Consider the following 25079-nt stretch of genomic DNA (forward strand, 5'->3'; position numbering starts at 1 on the left):
ATCACTTATAATAATCAATTGTTTCCAAAAATTTTGTTTTCGAATAAACCATTTTTTTAAAACCAAAAATCATGTTCGAGGAAGAAATTTCGGGAACTAGTATTTTTGCGAAGATAATTTTAAGTTTTTTCAAACATCCAAAATCAAACAGAATGCCCTATAAATCAAGACGAAAATTGAACGTAAAATTGGCAGCTATGAAAGGAACTGACAGGTCAAAGAAGTAAAAAATATATGACACAAAAAAAATAATGCTATTACTTAGGGCAGCAGAAGCAGCAGCAATGTGGTCTATGAAATCAGCAGCTTATAAGCTTTTGTTGCATGTAAGTAGTCCTCTTGGCTTTTTGTAGAAATTGTCACTTGTAATATTCCTAGTGCTTCAATTATTCCAAAAATTTTTTCAATATACCATATTTTTCAGGAAAAAATCCAAAATTAATACTTTTGCAAAGGTAATTTTTTTGTCAACGATCCAGAGAAAAAAATAGATTTTTCTTAAAATGAGATAAGTGAAGATTAACTTTAATGGTCTCCGAAAATTTTGCAGCTTTAAAAGGAACTTAAGTAAGAAGTGAAAAAGTAAAAAATTAATTCGACAATGTTAGTTAGTTAGTTAGGCATGTGGTCTTCTATGGCAGTATCGTTTGCTTCAAAGTATACCGTTTTGGCTTTTGACGGAACTTATCACTTATAATAATGGCGGTGCGTCATTTATTTCCAAATAATTTTTTTGAATTTTTAGTTGTTAATGCTGCGTAATATTGCTAATGCATCGATCAATAACCGAAAGGATATCGACCCCATAACTGAAATATTCCAGCGCTAATTAAATTAACGTTTAAACAAATTAATGGGAGCCGTTAGCTTAAATACCTAAGCGCTATCATTTTAATTTTCTGACAGATTATCGAATGGCTATTTTTTTTTATTTGATAGAGCTTTAGCGAAATACCCCATATGGAATTTTTTCATAAAAATATACTCTCCGGAAATAGTAATCCAGCAGGTGGAAATTGTGACGTTTCAAATTAATCGAATCATTCCGAACTAAACCGCGTTCCACACGATGATGAGGCTCATTTTATTTGTCCGTTTATGTCGCAGGTGGCCGTGCTTTGCGCGGAATGCGATTGGGAACCGCTTTATTTTAACGAAATTTATTACGTGTATTTTAAATATATGCACTTATTTATGCTATATTAGGAAATTTCCGACGAAAATACGTTGAATATTTATACAAAATTGTTTTCATTTCGACACAATTTATTGAATTATAATGCTATCGAAGTAGTATTTTGTATTGGAAAAAAATCTTTGACAATTAAAAACGAAATAGGGATGCAAATTTTAAAATATCACATAAATTAATCTTGTTCCATATCTTAGAAGAATAGTCGAGGTAATAAAAAATAAACAAAAACCGAATTTGAAAATTTACGTTACAATACTTCATTACAATTAACGCAAAAGGTTAAATTTTTTTTTAATTTTTTAAATTCAGGAGGTAACGAAACACAACTTAATTAAATTGACAAAATAAAATTGTAAGTTTTGAATTAAAATGTAAATTGCTCTTCAGCGATGCCTGATTTACATTTCGTGAGGTAATAAAATACAATTTAATTGAAACTTAGTTTTATAAAATCAAATTGGAAGTCTTTAACCAAAACGTACACAATGAAAACTATCAATGCCCTAACAATTATCGGAAAAAAGGTTTGAATGTCATGAGGTCGTAAAATACAATTTAATTAAATTAATTAAAAATTAAATTGCTAAAATGTAATTGTAAGTATAAATTAAAATATAAAAACAAGCAAGCGAAATGTTATTTATAAACCAAAATGTAAGCGTTAGTTAATTGATATTTAATAAAATTAATTGTTTTAATCCCAAAACATTTATCGAAAAATTTATGGAATTTTAATGCTATCGAAGTAGTATTTTGCACTGGAAAAAATATTTGACAGTTAACAACGAAATAGGGATGCAAATTTTAAAATATCACATAAATTAATCTTGTTCCAAATCTTAGGAGAATATTCGAGGTAATAAAAATTAAACAAAAAACCGAATTTGAAAATTTACGTTAAAATACTTCATTACAATTAACGTAAAAGGTTAAAGTTTAATAATTTGGATTGTAAATTTTTTTAAATTCAGGAGGTAATGAAACACAACTTAACTGAATTTAAATGTAAATTGCTCTTCAGCGATGCCTGATTTATATTTCGTGGGATAATAGAATACAATTTAATTGAAAATTAGTTTTATAAAATCAAATTGGAAGTCTTAAACCAAAATGTACACAATTAAAACTATCAATGCCCTAACAATTATCGGAAAAAAGGTTTGAATGTCATGAGGTCGTAAAATACAATTTAATTAAATTAATTAAAAATTAAATTGATAAAATTTAATTGTAAGTATAAATTAAAATATAAAAACAAGCAAGCGAAATGTTATTTATAAACCAAAACGTAAGCGTTAGTTAAATGATAATTAATAAAATTAACTGTTTTAATCCCAAAACATTTATCGAAAAATTTATGGAATTTTAATGCTATCGAAGTAGTATTTTGCACTGGAAAAAATATTTGACAGTTAAAAACGAAATAGGGATGCAAATTTTAAAATATCACATAAATTAATCTTGTTTCATATCTTAGAAGAATGTTCGAGGTAATAAAAAATAAACAAAAAACCCAATTTCAAAATTTACTTTACAATACTTCATTGTAATTAACGTAAAAGGTTAAAGTTTAATAATTTGGATTGTAAATTTTTTTAAATTCAGGAGGTAACGAAACACAACTTAATTAAATTGACAAAATAAAATTGTAAGTTTTGAATTAAAATGTAAATTGCTCTTCAGCGATGCCTGATTTATATTTCGTGAGGTAATAAAATACAATTTAATTGAAAATTAGTTTCATAAAATCAAATTATTATATAACGTTTTCGTTAATGGCGTTGGTAGGGACCTCGATGTCTTGGTGTTCAGAGGATTATCTTACAATCCAGCATAGTTTGCAGCAAATGAACAATTGCAACAGCAAAGTTTACTCTGGTCTCTTTTACCGCAATGAGTGTAGCTGTGAAACATCTATTATCTTTTTGTTTCTCATGTTAATAAGATACTGGAAGAAGCCTTAAAAAGCTATGTATTTGTCGTACGTTGCCCTAGAAACTTGAAAAATACAGGAATGATATAAATAATATATAAATCATACGCCATGTCTAAGCTGGAGTATGCATCAGTAGTTTGGTCTCCAGGGGAACAGTTTCGTGATATCGTCATTACTTGTCATGCCCCTGTAACTATTTAATACTTTGTGCTACAACCGACATGTTAGCTGGGCCTCATGCCTGTCAGGTAGACTTTTTTAACTAAATAAATAAATTTTTGTTTTCCAAATAATGGGAACTATTAAAAATAATACCTAAAATTTAAGTTAAAATATTGAATGGTTCTTATGTTGCGTCTTTTTCACTGAAATTATTTTAAATTGGCCTTATCTTTTTTCAGTTTCATAAATTATTTTAAAGGTTTCTATGTGACGTCTTTTTGAACATACATATTAAAAAAGAAAAACAAATTTTAATATTCCCGCATTTTTTCAACACATCCATATGGCCGGAAAGGGCTCGACAGAGACAATAAGAAAGTTGTATTCATTTACGAGAAAATGAAAAAAGGCAGAACATCTGAGTACGCCACGGCATTCGCATTATTGGCGCAAAATATGCGCCAATAATATTTTTATCCACATCCAATATTTTCATAAATAAAAAAGTTACGGCCCATGTTCAATCGGGCAGAAAATTGAAAAACTCCCTATATCTAGTTCAGAAATAGTGTTTTCGGGCGCACTGTAGATGCAAGTCACTTTGATACATATAAAAATTTGTAATAATGATTTCCAATTAATATTTTTTAAATATCTCTTTTTCCACACAATTTTGGATACTGTTCAATCCAAATTACTCCGCGTTTTATAGTTTTCCATTTACGGCAAATAATTTATAAACGAGAACGGCAATTTTCAATTTTTGCCCATAATCGACACACCCTGTACATAATTCAGAAATGGCGGGAAATTGGGGATTTAGCCCTAGATCTTCTGGTTCAAGGAATGTTTTTGCTCTCGTATTGAAAAATGACGTTTTTTGTAGACCATTGTGCACACGCGATTTTTTATATTTTTAGAATACTTCCTAACTCCCCCCAGCCCCCCATTTTCAATAAATTATGTCGTGGGGCAAAGCTGCATATATGTGCCAAATATGAAGGCGATTGCTTCAAATTTCGGGCACTTATCGTGTTTCATAGCAATGTTCAAAAAACAGACGACAATCGCGAAAAAAAGATGGATGCCGGCGTCGGATCGAGGCCATTTTTTACAAGCTTATGTGTCTCCTGGTAAGTTAAAAAGGAGGCAAATATTAATTTTGTAGCTCCAACGGTTCAAAAGTTATTCAGGAAAATCCAAAAGACGAGAACGGAGAACGGACAGACAAAAAAAGTATTTTTTTTTTCCACGGTGATCATTTTCTGTACCAATGGTGGTCCCCTAGGACCTACCGTTACCGAGATATAAAATATTTATACCAGCGTAGCAACAAGTTTTTTTTTTCGATGCTGATTATAGGAAAAATCATCCAAGGAAAAATCAAACCCTCTGTCGATACAGTTTACGATACTGTTTAAACCAAATTATCCCACGTTTAACAGTTTTTCATTTACGGCTGCCCACAAAAACGACAATTTTCACGATCTTTTTGTTTCTTTAACCCATAATCGACACACCCTGAATATCATTCAAAAAATATTGAAAATAGAGGTTTCAGCGCGTTTCCTGGTGCATCAATTTTTCCAATTGAGTTTTCGGGAAAACAATTTCTTTCTGGAAGCGAAAATGTCCCCAAAAATTTTTTTTCATTAAGAAAAAATACTTCGCTGGACTTGATTCAGACCTATTTCAACATTTGAAACAAGGGTGTGGGCTTCTACATGTCTGCCAAATATGAAGTCGATAGTTGGAAATTTAAGGCACCTGTTAGCACTTAATATCTTGAACACCCTGTATGTGGTGAAAACCTTAGATACAAAAGTTTCAGCTGTTTAGCTATATCACCATGTAAATTAATCTCAAATTCTAAACACAGTCCTTTTCACTAATAGGAGAACCAATTTTTCAGTTTTTTCGATTATGCGGTGCACCCGGTACATTTTTGAAAAATAGTCGAAAATAAATTTTATGGAGCCGAATCTTCTGCGTCTTTTCTTTCAAAAATTGTTTTAGTCGCGTGAACCGTTTTGGAGAAATGAATTGTTTCGCGACAAATGCGGTTTTTAAATTTTTAAAAATACTTCCCGACCCCCCATCCGCCCCCCAGTTTCAATAGGCTTCGTTCGGTAGTTTTTTCCAATTAATATTTAATCTTTAATTTTGCTTTTGAGGGTAAAAGTGATGGACTGATGGACACATGATTTGTTTCTATTGTAGATATGAAAAAATTGTAGGCATATAATATAGCAAAAATATAGGTCAACTTAACCCAAAGTTTCTTAAAAATAGAGTAAGATACTATATCTTGAAGTAAACTCTAAAAAAATAACTAATATTTGACAGGTTTCCTGTCATTCTTTGATGAAAGTAGCTCTTTTCACCCCAGCAACTATTGAATTCTCACATTCTTTTGATTTTTATTTTTTATTTATTTATTTATTTAGCACTTGGCTATTTACATAAGCAAGTAAAATTTACATAAACAAAACTATAAACTTCGTAAATACCCCGTAAGTCTCTTCTTGAACACTCTTGGGCAAGGGGCGCCCTTAATATTATCCGGCAGTTCATTAAAATTACAAACACCATCGTAGAATAGAGTTTTCTGTAAATTTGTTGTGTTTACCATAGAAACATTGAAGTGCTGATTGGAACGTATGTTATATTGATAAAAGTTTGACCTTTTTTCAAACCATTATTTAAGATAGCCTGGTTGGTGATCGTGCGCAATTCCATAAACCAACATTAAACTTGCTCTTCTAATGAACTGCCCGACATTTAGCCAATTTAGCTGGTCTAACATACTCTTTATAAGAGTATATCTATCACAGTTCAGGATGATTCGCATAACCCTATTTTGTTTTTACTGTAACTTATGTAAATCTTCTTTTGTACAAGATATAAGCAATGAACAAACATGTGAAAAATGAGGCAAAATTGTACACTAATATCCTAGTCCACCGCGATAAAAATAGCGATACACGGTAAAAAAACCCTATTTTCTTACAAATTTTTTTGCATAGATATTCAACATGATTACTAAAGCATAATTGTGGATCTAAGATCACGCCTAAATATTTGATTTCGGAAACAAACTCAATTTTTTTATTTTTTATTATTATTTTATATTATTACTTTTTGACAGTTAACCTTAGAACCGATAACCATGCACTTGGTTTTTTAGCTATATAATTTCAGTTTATTTTGACACAGCCATTCGTAGAAATACTGCATTTCGGTGTTCAGTTTGGTAGCTATTTCTTTGCCATCGTTTCCAGAGACTGAAATAAGCGTGTCATCAGCAAATAAGTTAACAAAGGAGTTTTTTAAAACCTGATGCATATCATTTATATAAATAATAAATAAAAGCGGGCCCAACACGCTTCCCTGCGGTACCCCCCATCTGCTATCCCTGTGACTAGAAACATTATTATTAATTTTAGTCTGGTGAGATCTATCAGATAAAAAGTTCTTTGTCCATTCTAGTGCAGACTCTTTAATGCCATATAAAGCTAATTTTGTAATAAGAATGTCCCTGTCAATAGTCTCAAATGCACGTTTTAAATCTACAAAAACACTCAGAATTAGTAGAGTAGGCAGTTCCGCTCCAGGTAGTCTCTCAACTGCCCACACACGATCGTTTCCAGGATTTTATCCACTACGGGCAGCAAGTGTTTTCGGTTCTGACACTTTAAGTATGGGCACTTTGATGCTTGTTTTTAGTTTATCAGGGATTTTCCGGCACTTAAAGGCGCATCCACCAAATATAACATCGGATAACCTATCACACAAAATAAATCCTTGACGAGCTTAATATTTAGGACAGAGTCACTTGTACTTCTATTTTTCAAGTTATTTACAGTTTTTTCAGGTTTGTGTGTGTCTGCCTTTTTATCCGTATTTGAAAATACTTTAATTTTGAGAAAGACAGGTTTTATATATCTGTTACTTTATAAAAAAATAAAAAAAAACCAGACTGGTATCTCATATGTTTAAAAAACAGATTTCAAAAATCCCTACATCCGCCTTTGAAGCAAAGTCTTGATTGGACGCTGATAATACTCCGCGATGATGTAGGTATACATTTATGTATTTCATCCAGCAATATCAATTAAGCTACTTTACTTATATTACATTTACGTCCTATTTATTTTTAAAAATCATAATACCTACTTACCATATATTAATTTGGCGAATTTTAATTTTTTGAAAATTTCTGATGCCCGACCAAGTAAATTTCATTGCAAGTTCATTTGAAATCCGCCGCCGCCGCCTGATCGTGCTACCTCATTGACCTAGCAAAAATAATTACAAAACCAGGCATAATGTTTTGATAGACTACACAACAATGGTTCGTTCAGCTTAGAATTTATCAAATCTTATGTTGTATATTACCATGAAGCTTTCCTTGAATTGAATTATTTGTTCTTCAGTAATAATAATACCACAAAAAAATAACTGCAATAAAAGCACTGAATACAGTAAGCCCGCCACATAAAATATTCAAAATAAGCGCTAAGTCGCTGTATACCTTGCACCGCCAACAAAAACAAGGCTGAAAAGATGGCGGACGACGAGACGGAGGAGAAGCCGACGAGACCCGACCGAGTCCGGCACGGCACGACCGCGAGTAGTTGCGTCATTGGTTGCAGTCGAACAGTGTTGTCAAATGGGTATTTTGATCAAAAAGCGTTTCTTGTCTCGTTTGTGTCCAAAAATAATAAAAACAAGTAGATTTTCACTGTTTGATTTCGTTTTTTTTTTTAGGACTTGTCAACACTGACGTTAATGTAGATGTGTACAAAAACGTTGCCAATAAAATGCCTCCCAACACACCAGAAATTTAAAAAAACTAAGTATTTTACTTCTCAGTTGTTCAAAATTTAACTTTTTAGGTTTCTATTCTAATATTCTCATTATGGTGCAAGGGGATATCCTCAGGCCATCTATTTAGAGGATATCTGTGGTATATCGTGCACCGTAAACCCGCAAGGTATTCATTCGGAGGATATCCCTAACGTATATTCTAAAATCATTTCCTCGCGGTCGGCGGCCATATTAGATGCACCGTTAACCCGTCTACGGACGGCGACTCTGCTCGCCGGCCGATATACTTTCTAAAATCTACCTGTCACCGCGAACCTCGGCCGCGGCCAACTCGACGCGTTCCGTGAATAGTTGCCTCGAAGCTTTGACGTTATGGCGGCCGGATTTTGACGTCCCACGGCGAAACATGCGAAACGTTAACGTGGAACAGTGGTTCGGTGCGATCGACAACGTTGGAGACTTCGACGGTGGGTCAGGCGACGAGACGATGCGACGGTTTCCCGTAGGACTTGATTTAAGTGCAATTTTCGAGTGACAATGTTTGCGGATCTGTGGCATGTAATCGCGATCGTCCAAGTCGTCGGACGAGGTTGGTATTTTTATAGGTTAGGTTCGCGCGTGACGTTTGCGGATGCGGTTTTTGAAGTTAGACAGTGGCGGCGGCGAAGGCACTTATCTTCCATTATAGCCTAATATATATGAGTTCAAATTAGTTAGAAAGTATGTAGAGTTATACGATTGGAACAATTCATCAATTACTGTTCAAAGCTCTGAAATCGTGTAACATTTCAAAACTCAATTGCGCAACTGAGTGAAAAAGCTCAGGAATCACCAAATATTGTAGTTAAAAGGTACAGAGAATTCAATGCTACAAAATTTTATCTCATACAAAAGATTTTATTATTTATATCAGCTTATCTTCGAAATCAGATTGAAACATTAAATACCACAACAACAAGAATTGAAAATTTTCCAAAAAACTTCCACAGTCAAACTCTGAAGAAGCCAACAGGATGATTGGCGAAACGTTAGCTAGTTCGAGTCAACAAAAACTGACGCAGGAGGAATCCAGAAGTTTTATTAAAAGTAAAAATTGAAAATTTTAGGATATTGATTCGGGGTGTCCTTTTCATTTAGACAGAGCACCAATCAAAAGAGTAGTCAACTATACGTAAAGTGCTTGTCAGATGTCAACATTTTCAACCTACAAATCTGAAATTTTTGTTTCCAACGATCTGCATATAAAAACGAACGAGATAAATGCAAGTTACTGAAGAATATTCCTATGTTATAGTAAAATCGGTTGTAATTCCCTTTTTTAATATGCAAAGTGTTCCCAAAAGATGAAGGATTGTTTGTAAATTTCGCTGCCATTATACGGAACTCCAGGGTCACCTCAAGGTCAAATTTGGATTTTCTTTTGACAGACGCATATAGACGTATACTTTGAAGAGCTCTATATCTAAAACATTCGGAAAACTTTTTTCATTTGCTGATACTGAAAGTAAAAACAACCATGGCGAAAATAAATGTCCGCCAGTAATTAACTACCACAACAATGTAAAAAATAGTTGAAAATAATTTCAATGAAAGTTGCGGGTTTGTGACTAACCAAAATCTTAAATTTTGCAGGAAAGTTAAATAAATTATACAAGTAACAAATCACGAAACTGCCATTTCACTGGTCGATTAGATACATTCCAGGATAAACCGTGGGCAAGTAAATAGAATCCTACGTTAATTACGAATGACCTTCGATTATTTGTTTTGGAATGTTAACCAAAAGCATAATTTGATTGTCCGTTATTTTGTCCATTAAGGTATTAAAGGTATTAAGGTAAACTTTTGTCTTAAGAAAGTTTTCATCTGGTGCCCTCGATTCCTTTGCTTTATATGCTGTGGATTTTTTAGATTTTAACTTTTCCAATGTTTATGATAAAAATTTAATCACTCCGAACATTGTCTCATCTGTTGCTTAAATTGTTTATGTATGACTGGTAAGCGTACGGTACTACTTACTTCTTACAACCTCTGTTAACAAATCTCAAAATGAAAGTAACCTATCTAAACATAGAAAGTTTCCAGATTGTTTCATTGATGATGAAGGTAGCGAGTATGTCGATTTACACGCGACCTCTGAAAAATGTAACGACTTCTTTGTGGATTATGTTAGAGAAATAATAAATAATATAAAAACAACACAAACAACTAATAAATAATCTTCAAGTCGAAGTCTATTCTTAACACCTTTCACGGGTGTTGAACTTCGATGTATTATTTCGTCAGTTACAAAAAAAGATTCAGATGGATACGATGAAATACCCTTTAATAAAACGTGTTAGAGATTTTATACTTCAACCGCTTACTTTTTTGCCTAATCTGTCTTTTTTAGAAGGTGTATTTCCCTCAGCCTTAAAACACTCCATTGTTGGGCCTATACACAGGAAGAACGATACCCATTTAATTTCTAATTACCGTGGAACATCACTTCTATTTAGTTTCCTTATATAATCAAATAGTTATTGTTATTATTATTATTATTACTGTTATTATTGTATTTGCTAGAGACTTTCGGATTGCCCAAAGCACCATCTATGCTTGCTAGTTTACGGCCAAACTATCGCTGCTGGTACGTTACCGGCGTTTTAAACATTTAAATTTCTTTGAAGACGTACGACCTACTTTCCATACGCAAAGAGCGCGATCACTTTCGAACGGGGAATACCTTCGGCGATGTCATCCACGAACACTTTCTTTTCCGAGGCCAAAGCATTGGTACCACCCGACGTACTGGTTACCTATTCCTTTAGGACGCTACTACTACTATAAAACTTCCTCGGCGGCTTCAAATGTAGCGGATGTTAGTGGAATATAGTTTATCTTTTTAATAGACAATATTTTAACACTTCCAGAACGCGAGAAATATATAAAAATTAGGTTAATCGATCAATAATCGACAAATTATCGATTGTACTTACTTTATCGAAAAAATAATATTTGGTATGCCACTTAATAAAATCGAGATTTTTCAGTTTAAAAGGATGCCAAATATATTCGTTTATTTTCAACACCCTGTGGGGTAACGCTAATACCGCTTGAGCTGTTGTAATTTTTTGTGTGAAAAAAAGATTTTTTTGAAAAATTAAAATATTGAAAAAACTATTAGGTTACATTTCTTTATAGAGTGTGAGGTGAAATAGAGTTATGAGAAAATTATAAATACGAACGTTGTAGATATTTTCTTTACGTTTAAAGTATCGTGATCTTATATTTGCCTCATGCCGTGTTGTTAGCTAGGTATCCGCATTCTTCTCTATTTGGCGTGCTTCTAATACTGTCCTGGAGCGACTTTCCTGCAAACCGCTTCACCTAATCCAGACACGGTTTTAAAGAGTTAGACTAATTCCTTTCGACTATTCAATGCTGTGGGTGCTATCTATTAGCATAAGTTTCCTTTTTTGACGATTCAATTAAAGAGCTAAATCCAAGCTTACTCTGTCTACTCGTTCAATAAGTGTGTTGTTATCGGTGTAGCGGTGAATATAACACTGTTATTCAATATCAATTTGTTAATTTCTGAATAATGTTTCATTTTTATCGATACCTTCAAAAAATAATATCAAATTCCTCCACCTTAAAAACCTCCCTCTAACAATTTTTGGAAAAATTACCCTGTTATCCCATAATCTGAAGAAATTGAAATTTGGACTTAATACGACCATCCTGGCTCTATTCAACAAAAACAAAAAACCAAATTTAGGTCTCAACGTTCGCAGTAAGGAACTATTTTTATGGAGGTATACAAAAAAAAACAATTGCAACCAAACCACCCCAAGTATAATTAAAAATTAAAAACCTACATTTTTGAAAAAAAATCACCATGCCCATTCAAATTTTCGACCATTATCAATTTCTTTCGACCCAGCTAACACTTGGCATAACCGCAAAAAATGAGTTTAATCGATCTGTAATCGATAAATTATCGATTGTACTTAATTTATCTAAAAAATAACATATCGCTGGTCATCTCCACGGTTTCCAAGGTTGAAAATTCAAACGGAGCCACATTTGAACGCGTACTACAGCTAGAAATCGAGGACACTCGATGAACGAAAACAATCGTCTACAGTTCTTGAAGTTAATAATAATTCAGTTCCGGTTTTAGTTTATTATTAATTTTTATTTGCGGATTGTAAATTGACCGGCAAACAAATTACGCGTTGCTTTTCTGGAAATCTCTCTCGACACGGTTTACGATCCTGTTCAAATCGAATTATCGCATCTTTAGCAATTTTTCATTTATGCCCAATAATTTACATTGGACAAAAGCGGAAAGTTTTAGGATGTTTTAGATTTTTTTGCCCACAAACGATGCCCCATGTATATAATTCAAACAATGTTCGACATAGAGGTTATAGCCCTGGATCTCCCACGTTTCCTGCTATATGATTTTTTCCAATAGAGTGAGTGGTTCTCAAGAAAATACTTATTTTCTGAAACCATGCAGTACTCCGTAATAATCAATGACGTCATCGCGTCTCGATTGAGGGCGAGAAATGGTGATTTTCATTTGGATTTTTTCAAATATCTCGAACAGCGTATGCGATAGACGAAAACCGTAAATACAAAAATTGTAGCCCACGATGTGGCTTATTACACTGTTTAAACCAAATGGCCATATCTTTTAGATTTTTGTCCTTAATTGAGAAACCCTGTATACAATCGAAAAAATGTCTGAAATAAAAGTCATATCCCTCGATCTCCCGCATTTCCTTTTTGTAAAGTTTTTCTGGTCGGTCGAATAGTTTTTGAGAAAATCATGTTTTCCTGGAAGCCAAAATATTCAAAGAAAATTTTTCAAAATTTTTAAAAAATATTTATACTTTTACTTCCTTGCCAAATTTAAAATGGATAGCTACATATTTGGGTCACTTATGACGTTTTCGAATATAGTACGGAATATCCAGATCACCCTGTACAGTATGTGAAAACTTTAAATACAAAAGTTTTAGCTGTCCATACGAGCTATATGGCCATGTAAAAAAAACTGGCAACGGAGTCACGGCCATCTTGATATGGTCAATTATCATTACAAAGGGAGACCAATTTTCAGTTTTTTGCAAAATACCGACGGACCCTGTACATTTTTAAAAAATCATCTGCAATAAACGTTTTTGATTCGGATCTTGGTTAAAGAATTTCTTCGATTGTGTATACCGTCTTAGAGAAATGATATTTTTTCTCGATACCCTGCAAGTGCGGTTTTTAATTTTTTAAAATTACTTGTCAACCCGCCCAGCGCCCCCAGCTTCAATAGGCTTCGTTACGGAGCTCAACTCTATATATGCGTCAAATTTCAAGTAGATGGCTTCAAATTTCGGATAGTTATCGTGTTTCATAGCGAAATCCAAAAAACAGATGAAAATCTTTGGTTGATCAGATCCATTTTTTACTGGTTTGTGTACCTCGTGCCCGGCTTAAGGAGCCGAGTTTGAAGGTTGTGCCGCAAACCGTTCAAAAGATACAGCCAATTAATGCCAGGTCTATTGAGAAACGGAGAACGGATAACGGAGAACAGAAAAAAAATGTTTTTTGTTCCGACGCTGATCATTTCTGTACGTCTAGGACCGTTTCCGAGATATAAGTTTCGTTGCTAAGCTCGTATACTTTCGAAAAATTCGTGTTAATTTCCAAATTGCAGATATGCTGGCCTTCGGTTGCAAGTTTTTTTCACAAAGCTTCACGACAATTTCCGGGCAGTGCCGTGGACCTTCTTAATTGCTGTCGGGAACTTTTTAAAATGGTTTTATTTGTCATTCTATTTTTTCCTTGCGCTATTTCAACGCGCCTAACAAACTCCCATCGCCACAGTCTTGGAGTTTCATTAATATTCAGCGTTTTGTTTTACTTGGCGTCGACGGCAGAAATAGCGCAATTATTTTAACGCGATGATCGCGCTTCCGCGACCGTGACGTATAAATTTCCAGTCTGCCGTTCCGCCGGAAATTTATAAAGAAAAGTTAAGTGTCGGGAGTTTTCATTTTAGATAACTGCCCTCGCAACTAACCCAATTTTCGGAACAACGCGCCTGCTAGCCTACGCCAATTAGTTTAGGTTTCGTCTGCTCCTATACGGGGGTTTCGCGAAAAGTACGGTCATTAAATACTATTAAACCAGTATTTAATCACCAAAAAACCAAAGTTAATAAAAGATTTTCTTGTTAGGAAAAGTTTTTTATTGGGAATAAAAAAATATATACGGTCGAAGAATATTTTTAGTTATTTTTTTACTAACTAAACTGTAAATTACAAAAGAAAACATTTATTCTTGTACTTATACACATTGCATTAAAAGTGAAAAAAAAGTTTTTGTTATTTTACGTAATTTTTTTTACAAAAAAATTACCCCCAATTTTAATGAGGCATGATTAGTTTACGTAGCAATTTTTTAATATCCCAAACCTCAGTGGATTTTATTAAATATTTTTCTTATAAAAATTTTTAGTGCCCAGATTTATAAAAACGAAAATTATTTTTATAATTATACAGATTTCATTAAAAACAATAAAAAAAAGGATTTTGTAATTTTACTTCATTTTTTGTAAAAAATAATTACGAATTGTAATTAACCCGAACCTTAGCGACTTTTAATTAAATATCCTTCTTATAATAATTTTTATTACCCAGACTTATAAAAAAAATACTCATACTTATACAGATTGCATTAAAAACAATAATTTTTGATTTTTTTTAAAAATAATCCTCAATTACAACGAGGCATGACTAACTTATGTAACAGTTTTTAAATAACCCAAACCTTGACGAACTTTAGTCTAATATTTTATAAAATTATTCTTATACTACAGGTTGCATTAAAAACGATAAAAAATTAAATAAAATTTTATAACATTTTTTACGAGAAAAATAAGCATTTGTTGCCGTGGTTATTCTACGTAACGTTTTTCAGATACTTAACAGGTTTTGAAACCCAGTTTTATAAAAATAAAAATATTTTTGAATTCAAACCGATAAGAATCTTTAAATCTTTAAAGCATCCGTAAATCACAAAATTTTGAATATCACCAATATCGATATCATCAAAAATTAGCAACATAAACCGCAAGCCTCTTAGTTTTACTCAACTAATCAAAACCAAGATATCCCGCAATGTTCAATTGAGAACGTTGTTGGACGGCGCTAAATTCCCAGCGCCCTCCCGCGGCCAATTATCGAAGCGGATTAATTAAAAATCACCCAACTCCGGAAACGGAAGCCCCGGGGAAATTGAACCAAACAAACCGAAGCCCCCAATATTTATAAAATATTTCAAATCGATGTCCCGATGGAACGCCGCTCTGTATTTGCCTCGTTATAAATCGTTGAGAGGGGAGGGGGAATTGTTAAAACGAAATTGAACGGTGAGTGCGTATTTTTTCAACGATTCGTTTGAAAAATACCCTCCCCCCCCCGTTAACGACCCTTAGACATTGTTTTCCGGTTATCTCATCGCAAAAGGAGGACTTCCATAGCAATAAAGCCCGCCAAACTTTATTTCCATTGTTGGAGATAATTGTTTCACTAATTCAATACACCTTTCTCATTGTAACAGAGGTCAAGGCTTAGGGAAGCGGAAGAAAGCCTTTTCGAAAGGCCCTTCTGGCTGCTGCGATAGATTCCCAGCTCTAGATTTCCCGCCGCGTGCCGATACTAAATTTGTTTCCTATTTTACGAGGCTGAAAATATTGCCTTCCGACGTAAGGTTAGATTTGAGTCTATTCGCGTTATGTATATATAATCCACGCCCCAAAGCCTCTAGAAAAATAGAGTCGTACTAATGTGATACAATTATTTCAAAATACTTGTCAGTTTTGAAAACTGTTAATCGTGGTAACTCACGCCTGTCCAAATCAATATCAATCAATCATCAATTTTGTCGAGTTTTAATCAGAAATGAAAATGCTTGATTCCAAAATTTATAAAAACAAATATTCCTTTTATAATATGCAGTTGCATTAGACACGATTACAGAGTAAACGTTTTTTTGTAATAAGCATCTACATTAATCAGGCAATGTTAGTCTAGGTAACGAGTTTCAAGTAACCAAAATCTTAGTTAATTTTAATCAGGTATGCCTATAACTACTTTTAGTTCAACGATTATAAAAAACCAAAATTATTTTTATACTATGCAGGTTGCATCAAATGGGATAATAAATAAGAGCATTTTGTAAATATTTTACAAAAAGGAAGCGTTTCATTTAACAAGCCGCGGTTATTTTAGGCAAAATTTTCCAAATAATACAAGCCTAATGTTAATCAAATATGCTGTTTATAACAATTTTTGATACTGAGATTTATGGAAACAAAAATTATGTTTACATTATGTAGGGTGCATCAATAACGAGAAAAAATTTTAATGTTTGTAACATTATGTCACTTTTTCAAGAATTATTCATATATTTGTAATAAAGAATAATTAGACAATTTTCAACGCAAATCTTAGAGAATTTGAATCAAATATGCGGAGTACATTAAAGACGATAAAAAATTAAGTTGTTTGTAATATTATGTAACTTTTTCAAGAATTAATCATACATTTGTAATAAAGAATGATTAGTCTAGGTGAGAATTTTCAAATAACTAAAATTTTAACTAGTTTTAGTCTAATGCCAATTTTTATATCCAGATATATACGGCAAAAATTATTTTAATATTATGCAGGATGCAATAAAAATGACAAAAAAATCAAAATGTGTGTAATATTATATCACTTTTTCAAAAAAATTAAACATCTTTTTTGTAATAAGGATTAGTCTAGGTCACGATTTTCAAATAACTCAAATTTTACCTAATTCTAATCAAATATACCACTTACAACAATGTTTTATACCCAGATTTACAAAAACAAAAATTATTTTTATATTATGCAGGGTGCATTATAAAAAACAAAAAATAAAAGTGTTTGTTATGTTATGTCACTTTTTCAAAATGTTTTAAATGTTTAAAGATTTATAGAAAAATAAAAATGTTAGAAATCTTAATATTCTTATAAAAAATTTTAATAAATTAATTTAAAAGAATCAAAAACGGTAAAAAATAAAAGCTTATGTAAATGCAAGTTGCTGCTGTAATAAAGTAATTCGAAAATTGAACTGAGGTGGTTTTTACTTGATTAAAATCCATTTATCAAAATAAATAAGAACTAAAAGTTCAGATTTTCACGAAATTATATATTATGACATGACAATTGTTTCTACAAATGATGAATATTTGATAGAGACACGGTGTTGTCGAAACAATTGTCATGTCATAATATATAATATCGTGAAAATCTGAACTTTTAGTTCTTATTTATTTTGTAATTCGAATATAAGCTTGGTAAAACAACTTTTTGATTCATAAAAATAATTTATCTAACGAAAATCACATTTGCCATTTATAAAGCAAAAAAAAAAATGGAACCATTAATTTGTTTATTTAATGAATCCGACCCTGTCTATTATAGCAATTAAAAATTATATGCTAATAACTATAATAATATTAAATATAATATTATTTATTTTATTATTAAAATTTCATTTTTATCTTGGTAAATTATTTCATGAAAATCATCAATGTATATTTAGTTTATAATCATTATATGGTAGGTGTGAATGTGTGAATGAATTATTATGTAAATTATTAGATTTAAAACTCATCTGGTAAATATTTTTGAAACAACAACAACCTTCCACCCCCCCAACCCCATCCCGTGTTTGAGTTTCGGGGGATTTTATATTTTGCTCGTTAAAACCGCTTAGAGGCAAGACAGTGATGCACCGACACTCGTAAGGTATTAAATTCGCTTACCGTATTTCACCCTATCGAAAATACGAGGGAAGTAAAATTGAAGAGTGTCGATTCTCAGGAAGTCTAACAAAAATCAGAATAAAAATAAAATGCGGAGCGTAGATATCCGTTGTGACGAGCGAACAATAGAAAGTAATATTTTTGCGGCGTAACCTTCTTTCAGAACCTGAGGAAAAACATCCAAAAAGTATTACCGTTTCTGATGTATAGACTTATCCTACCCAATGACTTTGTTACAATACTTGGGGTTAACTTAATTATAGAGGATCTACTTGACTGGGTTGCGTTGATATTTTAAAAATAAATAAATACAGGATGGTCAAAAATTAACATTATTTTTAAAATTTCAACAAAGGCCGGCCAAAGAAAGTATAAATATGGAGCCAAAGCATTTAGTCGAAGAAATCTGTAAATAGTTAGATAGACCAGCAAAGGGTAAGATTTAATAATAAGTCATTAATTATAAAATATATCTAGAAAGTTTGCATATTTTTTTTTTGATAATTTTTTTTAGACTTTTACAATTTCTGTTGCTTCTCATAGTAATTTCGAAACACACTGAAGAATAATTTACACCGATAATTTTATTTACAACATCCTTGATGCATTTTAAACATTTCGCATTTTGCTTAGAGAATGGAATGATTTTCGCATTTTTGCTGCGAGTTGCAATTTTTTTATTATTTTATTATCGTTTTTTAGTTTGTTTATAGAGTTAATAATATCATTCCTTCCTTTTACGATAAAATTTATGCCCAATCCATAACCATCTATAAAAAACTTTTCAAAAATACTCAATCTTTAAATAAAAGTTTTAGAATGTGAATTTCGGCATGAAGCATTAGTAATTATTTTACAAAAAGAAGCTGCACGACAATTTTTTAATACAAAAAAGTGACATATTTCTGTATGAAAGATGGCTAAGAAAAAAAAGCAACAATGTGTTTTTACGACAAAAATTTAAATCTAACCAATAAGCATAATATTTATGTGCAAATTTCATGGGTGGTAATGCGAATTTCAACATGAAGCATTACTAAGTATTTTGTAAAAAAGAAGCTGCACAACATTTTTTTTACGCCAAATTTACGACAAACAAGTGGCATAAATACATACAATGGGCAAATTTTAAGGGAAACGAATTTCTCTATGAAAGATAACTAAGGAAAAAAAAAGCGCCAATGTGTTTTTACGACAAAAATTTACCCCTAACCAATAAGTATAATATTTAGAATGTGCAAATTTCATGGGTGGTAATGCGAATTTCAACATGAAGCATTACTAAGTATTTTGTAAAAAAGAAGCTGCACAACAATTTTTTTACGACAAATTTACGACAAACAAGTGGCATAAATACATACAATGGTCAAATTTTAAGGGAAACGAATTTCTCTATGAAAGATAACTAAGGAAAAAAAAAGCGGCAATGTGTTTTTACGACAAAAATTTACCCCTAACCAATAAGTATAATATTTAGAATGTGCAAATTTCATGGGTGGTAATGCGAATTTCAACATGAAGCATTACTAAGTATTTTGTAAAAAAGAAGCTGCACAACAATTTTTTTACGCCAAATTTACGACAAACAAGTGGCATAAATACATACAATGGTCAAATTTTAAGGGAAACGAATTTCTCTATGAAAGATAACTAAGGAAAAAAAAAGCGCCAATGTGTTTTTACGACAAAAATTGACACCTAACCAATGAGCATAATATTTAGAATGTGCAAATTTCATGGGTGCTAATGCGAATTTCAACATGAAGCATTACTAAGTATTTTGTAAAAAAGAAGCTGCACAACAATTTTTTTACGACAAATTTACGACAAACAAGTGGCATAAATACATACAATGGTCAAATTTTAAGGGAAACGAATTTCTCTATGAAAGATAACTAAGGAAAAAAAAAGCGCCAATGTGTTTTTACGACAAAAATTTACCCCTAACCAATAAGTATAATATTTAGAATGTGCAAATTTCATGGGTGGTAATGCGAATTTCAACATGAAGCATTACTAAGTATTTTGTAAAAAAGAAGCTGCACAACAATTTTTTTACGACAAATTTACGACAAACAAGTGGCATAAATACATACAACGGGCAAATTTTAAGGGAAACGAATTTCTCTATGAAAGATAACTAAGGAAAAAAAAAGCGCCAATGTGTTTTTACGACAAAAATTTACTCCTAACCAATAAGTATAATATTTAGAATGTGCAAATTTCATTTGTGGTAATGCGAATTTCAACATGAAGCATTACTAAGTATTTTGTAAAAAAGAAGCTGCACAACAATTTTTTTACGACAAATTTACGACAAAAAAGTGGCATAAATACATACAACGGGCAAATTTTAGGAAAAAGAGAAGCGACAGCTGCACTTTTTTTACGGCAAATTTACGACAAATGTGTAAATTTTAAGGGTGACAACGCTACTTTCGAGTGCAGATAGCACCACTGGGGATATTTTTTATGTAAAAATTACAAAATTAATGCATTCATAAATCATCAATAAATTGCAAGTTCTATTACTAATTTCCTACACGTGGTCGTTTTTTCTTTCGCAGTGCGATGTCAACTGGCAGATAACACGCCGCCGTACATGTACTTAGACCGGAACTGGCAAATCTACGACACCGAACAAATCGGAAGTAAAATCGCCCAAGTACACGGCAACGACGCAGAAAACGGTCAGTTGATTTACGGGTTGGAACCCCTGCAGTTTTTCGGGTCGAAAAAACCGCCCGACAAACTCCCGTTCAGGATAGACCGGGACACGGGAGCAGTCTATCTGAACGAGTCACTAAAAGGAAGGGTAAGTTCCCGATACGCGTCCGGATTTATTACTTTCGCGTTTATTTTGTTTTATCGTCGATCCGCACCGACTGCGCCGCATAAAATAACAATGAAGGCAATTTTCAATCATAGCCAATGTCCACAACAACCTAGATCATGGAAATGAAAAGTCTCAACTTTTATTCTTGACAATTTTTCAAAAATATGCAGGGTACGCCGCAAAGTCGAAAAAATTGAAAAATGGAGATACAGGGCTATATCCTCATTTCGAACATTGTTGGAATTATATACAGGGTACGTCGTTCGTGGGCAAAAAATATTATGAAGTATTGGCGATACATGAAAAACTTTTAAATATGTGATAACTTGATATGAACGGTACCGTAAACTGTGTTGAGAGAGAGATAGAGTTTGAGGTTTCGTCTATAATACAGGGGTCCCAAAATATTTTAAAAAATATAATTTTAAATTGCAATTACCAGTACAAATTTTGATATTTATACAGTGTGTATTCACAATCAAATTACATCGATTTTGCAAAAGTTCGATAGTGGTCCGCAGGAGCACAATAGAAAAATATTGCGTCTCTTCAAGAATCCGCGAAGCGCCTTCTTTTTAAAATAAAAAACTGATTCGCGCTATTTGCCACGAACTTGCCCCGCTCACCGACGATTTTTCGAAAGCAATCTTGTTTGAATTGTTCTAAACAAACCCCATGAATCTATGGCCCTTACGTCCTTGGAAATCTATTTTATTCTCATCAAACAAAGTTTTCTTGAAGGCGAACACTCCAAATCGGCATCAGATAAGTAGAAACGAGTAAGAAATAGGGCGTGCGGATCGTGTATCTTAATTTATTAGTCAGATAGTTTATACACTTATACGAAAATTTGTTTTTTATGATTTTTTCTCTAGGTTTATCCCAACCGATCTTGTCGTCCACGATCAAACCCACTAAAAACCATAGTCGACATTATTTTTCAGTTTATTTGAAATCAGGCAGCCATAAAATTTTGACAAGTCAACATTTACTGTTTACCCCAGTTGCTCAATATTAGGATCTGAATCCAAAAGAACCTTCTTTAAACTGAAAATGAACAACAAGTACTCAAGGGTCTCCAAAGTGAACCCTGCGGCAAACCATTATTGATGTCCTTTGTTTCGGATCCGTACCGACTGCGCCGATAAGGGCAAAGTTTTTTTTTTATTCAATTTCTAGTTTGCATTTTTAAAGTAAATCCAAACTTTTTCCAGTTAATTGATTAATAAAGTTTTCCTTAAACTTATGCGCAGCAGATTGGCGAAGTCTCTCCAGAAAAATAAAATTGAACTCGATAGCCGTAGGGAAATTAATTTTTAATATTTCTTTTCTTACTCCGTAAAAATATATTTCCAGCATTTTCATTTGAATGTTGTAATTGTTATCCTCGCAGCAATTTTTTGGATTCTACAACCCTTTTCAATTTTTTTTATTGTAGCTTAAATCTAAAAGAAAATTCATCATGTTTTTATTCACACTTTTATCTCAGTTATTAAATATGGCACGGTATCTAATGTCAAACGAATTGCCAGATCACAAGAAGAGTTTTCTAAGTCCATATCACATACTGCAAGAGAAGTCCAAAATTACTTAAGTGAGACGTTAAACTAAGCAGTTCAAACCTTAACCGAACATTAATGGGATCAAATGGAGGCAAGTTAGAAATCAGTAACACCTACAGTCGTCCTTTGTATAATATAGAAAAGATTAACAGGGTAATAAGGAAATTTTTCAAAGAAACTTCCGCAGGTACTGTAATACACATCTTCTGGATTCCTCCGGGGTGGTTTCTTGAGGAATCGAAACTCCTGTTGACTTCTTCAGAGCTTAATTGAAACTGACTCGCATTTTACTCTGTACATTTTAAGCTCCGCCTCCCTCAAATAGGTCTGTTCTGTCTCTTGAAATTGCTTACATCTTGTCCCAATCCGAGTTCGATTCCCTTTCAAATATAATTCATGACAAAGCTGACAATCTACGTTTATCTTCTACACAAAATCACATTCAAATATTTGAAAAACTAAGGTCAACACTAGTGAAACTCCCAAACTCTACTTCACCCTTGCCCCAAGTATTAGCCCAAATGATAAAATCATTTAAAATGTCGAATGATATGAAACTGCAAAAATTCTTTTAATATTCAAACCTCATAATTCTGCGAGAATCTAGAATTAAACCATCTCAGCACATATGATACATACGTTTCTCATAACGGTAAAAATTTATAAACACACGACGTGGACAGCTATGAGTCCTTCATTATCACCAATCATCACGAAGATATTTATGGAACTCTTTAAGAAAAAAAGTCCCTCGACAACTGCTTTTGTAATTGGCCTTATTTACATACGTTTTTCTGTTGAAGTAGAAACTAACATTAATTTCTCATTCTTAGATATTCATATCAACCTCATCAATTCTCTTGTTCACAATGCCTTAAAACTATCTCAGCCCGAGTCACTGAACCCAATATTAAAACACCTTACCTCTTTTGCCTAATAATTTCGACATTAATTATATTAAACGTTCCATCACAAAATATACTTCACTACAACCTTCCAACGAAAACAAGTCCGAAAGCAACATCACAATTGCCACTGTTGTCCTCTTTGACCACATATCAAAATTTGTTAAGAAATTAAAATTCTTGCACGTAATCAATTCTTCTACCAAAGTAAAGTCTGAGAATCCATAGAATTCTATAAGCAAACAAGCAATCTTAAGGGCGTCTTTCTTTCACCAATATGGGCACTTCATTAAAGATCTTCTTCTTCTCTTCTTTTTTTTATCAGAACCCCGTACCGTTTAATTCTGAATATTCAGGTGCCTTGGGAGCTCTTCTGGATGCTCTGCTTTCTAACTCTCATCTTTCTGGAGGTGTGTCTAGTGGCCTCCGTGTGATTTCTCTCTTTCTCATCTGAATTTCTTACCCAGAGTTCCTAGTTCTTCTCTAATATCCCGACTTCTCATTCTCTCTTTGATGCTCACTGCATTAATAGTTATTATTCCTCTTGTTGTTAATGTTCCTTCTCTTGAATTGATTAGATACAAGAATTTTAATTTTATCTAATATAATTATATGTTATAAGGAAGATGGAAGTTTCATCAACGTAGTGTTTCCATAATTTTGGTTTTTGGTGGAAGATATCTATTGGTTTCTTCTGAAGGCTTCCATAAATGTCTTGTTCTATGTATAGAAATCTATAAGGAACCAAACAAATCTTAATGGCGACTCAGGTCTGTCTCCAATATGGAAGTCTCGGTTAAGCTCTGAAGAAGGCAACCGGATGATCGGAGGAACGCTCTATATTGCCTTTTTTTGTGTTTAATGTTTACAAGTGCGTTAAAATTGTTGTTGTAATAAACTGTGACGTCAATAAAAAAAAAAACAAACAGCGGTAGATATTAAAGAATTTCATCTTCAGTCGAACAAATTAGGGCGCAAGCACTAAAATACATAAGGCCGGGTTAAAGCTAAATGGATTTTTTTTTCACTGGAAGAATAATATAAAATATGTATAAAATGCATAAAACTTGATGTTAAAACCGAAAAATGTGAAAAGGAAATTTTAATTAAATAAAATTTTGAAACGAATGGTTTTGCCTGCCTCCACTAGTGCGCTCATTTTGATCACTGCATTTAATTTTTTTGTTTGTAGTGATATGGCAAAACGACCTCTGGCGACGATACAACCAACCCAATCAATGTGCTTTAGAAAGAGGGCGGTTTTCAGTAACTTCAAGTCATGCCAAATGCGTTCAGCAAAGTTATTAACATTTTCATTGTTGGTGTATTGATAACAATAGCCAAAAGCCATGAAAAGAGAATTTTGCGAAATAGACTATAGAAGTCTCCGATACACTACTCTCTTAAATAAGAAGCAACGATGTAGTGAAGAGATTGGCTTTGAAACTACTTAATTAGGTCGACGACTTTTGAATAATATGCCTAAAATAACCAACCCCTTAAAAAGGCGTATTCGTGATAATTAAAAGGAAACTCTCGGAGCTGCGTCACGAAGAGTAATCGTTGCGTTGAGACGGGGGTCCCACATTTCACGCCGAGGAAACATCAAGATGTCCGATACGATTCGGATTAACCGTTGCCCTTGTTTATACGCGAACTTAATTACTGAAATTTAAGACCGCAACCGAGGAAAAGTTACTTTGCCGCCTAGCCGGATATTAGCGGATGTTATTACCTTTGCCTGTTGTCTAAGGGAAGACCTATCCCCCTTTTATACGGTGGCGCAGAAGCCAACCGGGTCGATAA

At 32.9% G+C, this 25079-nt stretch overlaps 1 protein-coding gene across 1 annotated transcript in view; it reads left to right on the forward strand.

The window, feature by feature from the left end:
- The first annotated feature begins 8460 nt into the window (after window positions 1-8460).
- The window catches only part of LOC132700468 (tyrosine kinase receptor Cad96Ca-like), a 62687-nt gene continuing 46068 nt past the window's right edge, over window positions 8461-25079 (forward strand). The window contains exons 1-2 of the mRNA XM_060667816.1: window positions 8461-8712; window positions 20538-20785. Coding sequence (XP_060523799.1) covers window positions 8661-8712; window positions 20538-20785 — 300 coding nt within the window. The 5' untranslated portion in view covers window positions 8461-8660. The remainder of the gene's footprint in view (window positions 8713-20537; window positions 20786-25079) is intronic.

The sequence above is a fragment of the Cylas formicarius genome, unplaced genomic scaffold, assembly GCF_029955315.1.
Source record: "Cylas formicarius isolate icCylForm1 unplaced genomic scaffold, icCylForm1.1 PGA_scaffold_4__25_contigs__length_36172078, whole genome shotgun sequence".
Lineage (NCBI taxonomy): Eukaryota > Metazoa > Arthropoda > Insecta > Coleoptera > Brentidae > Cylas > Cylas formicarius.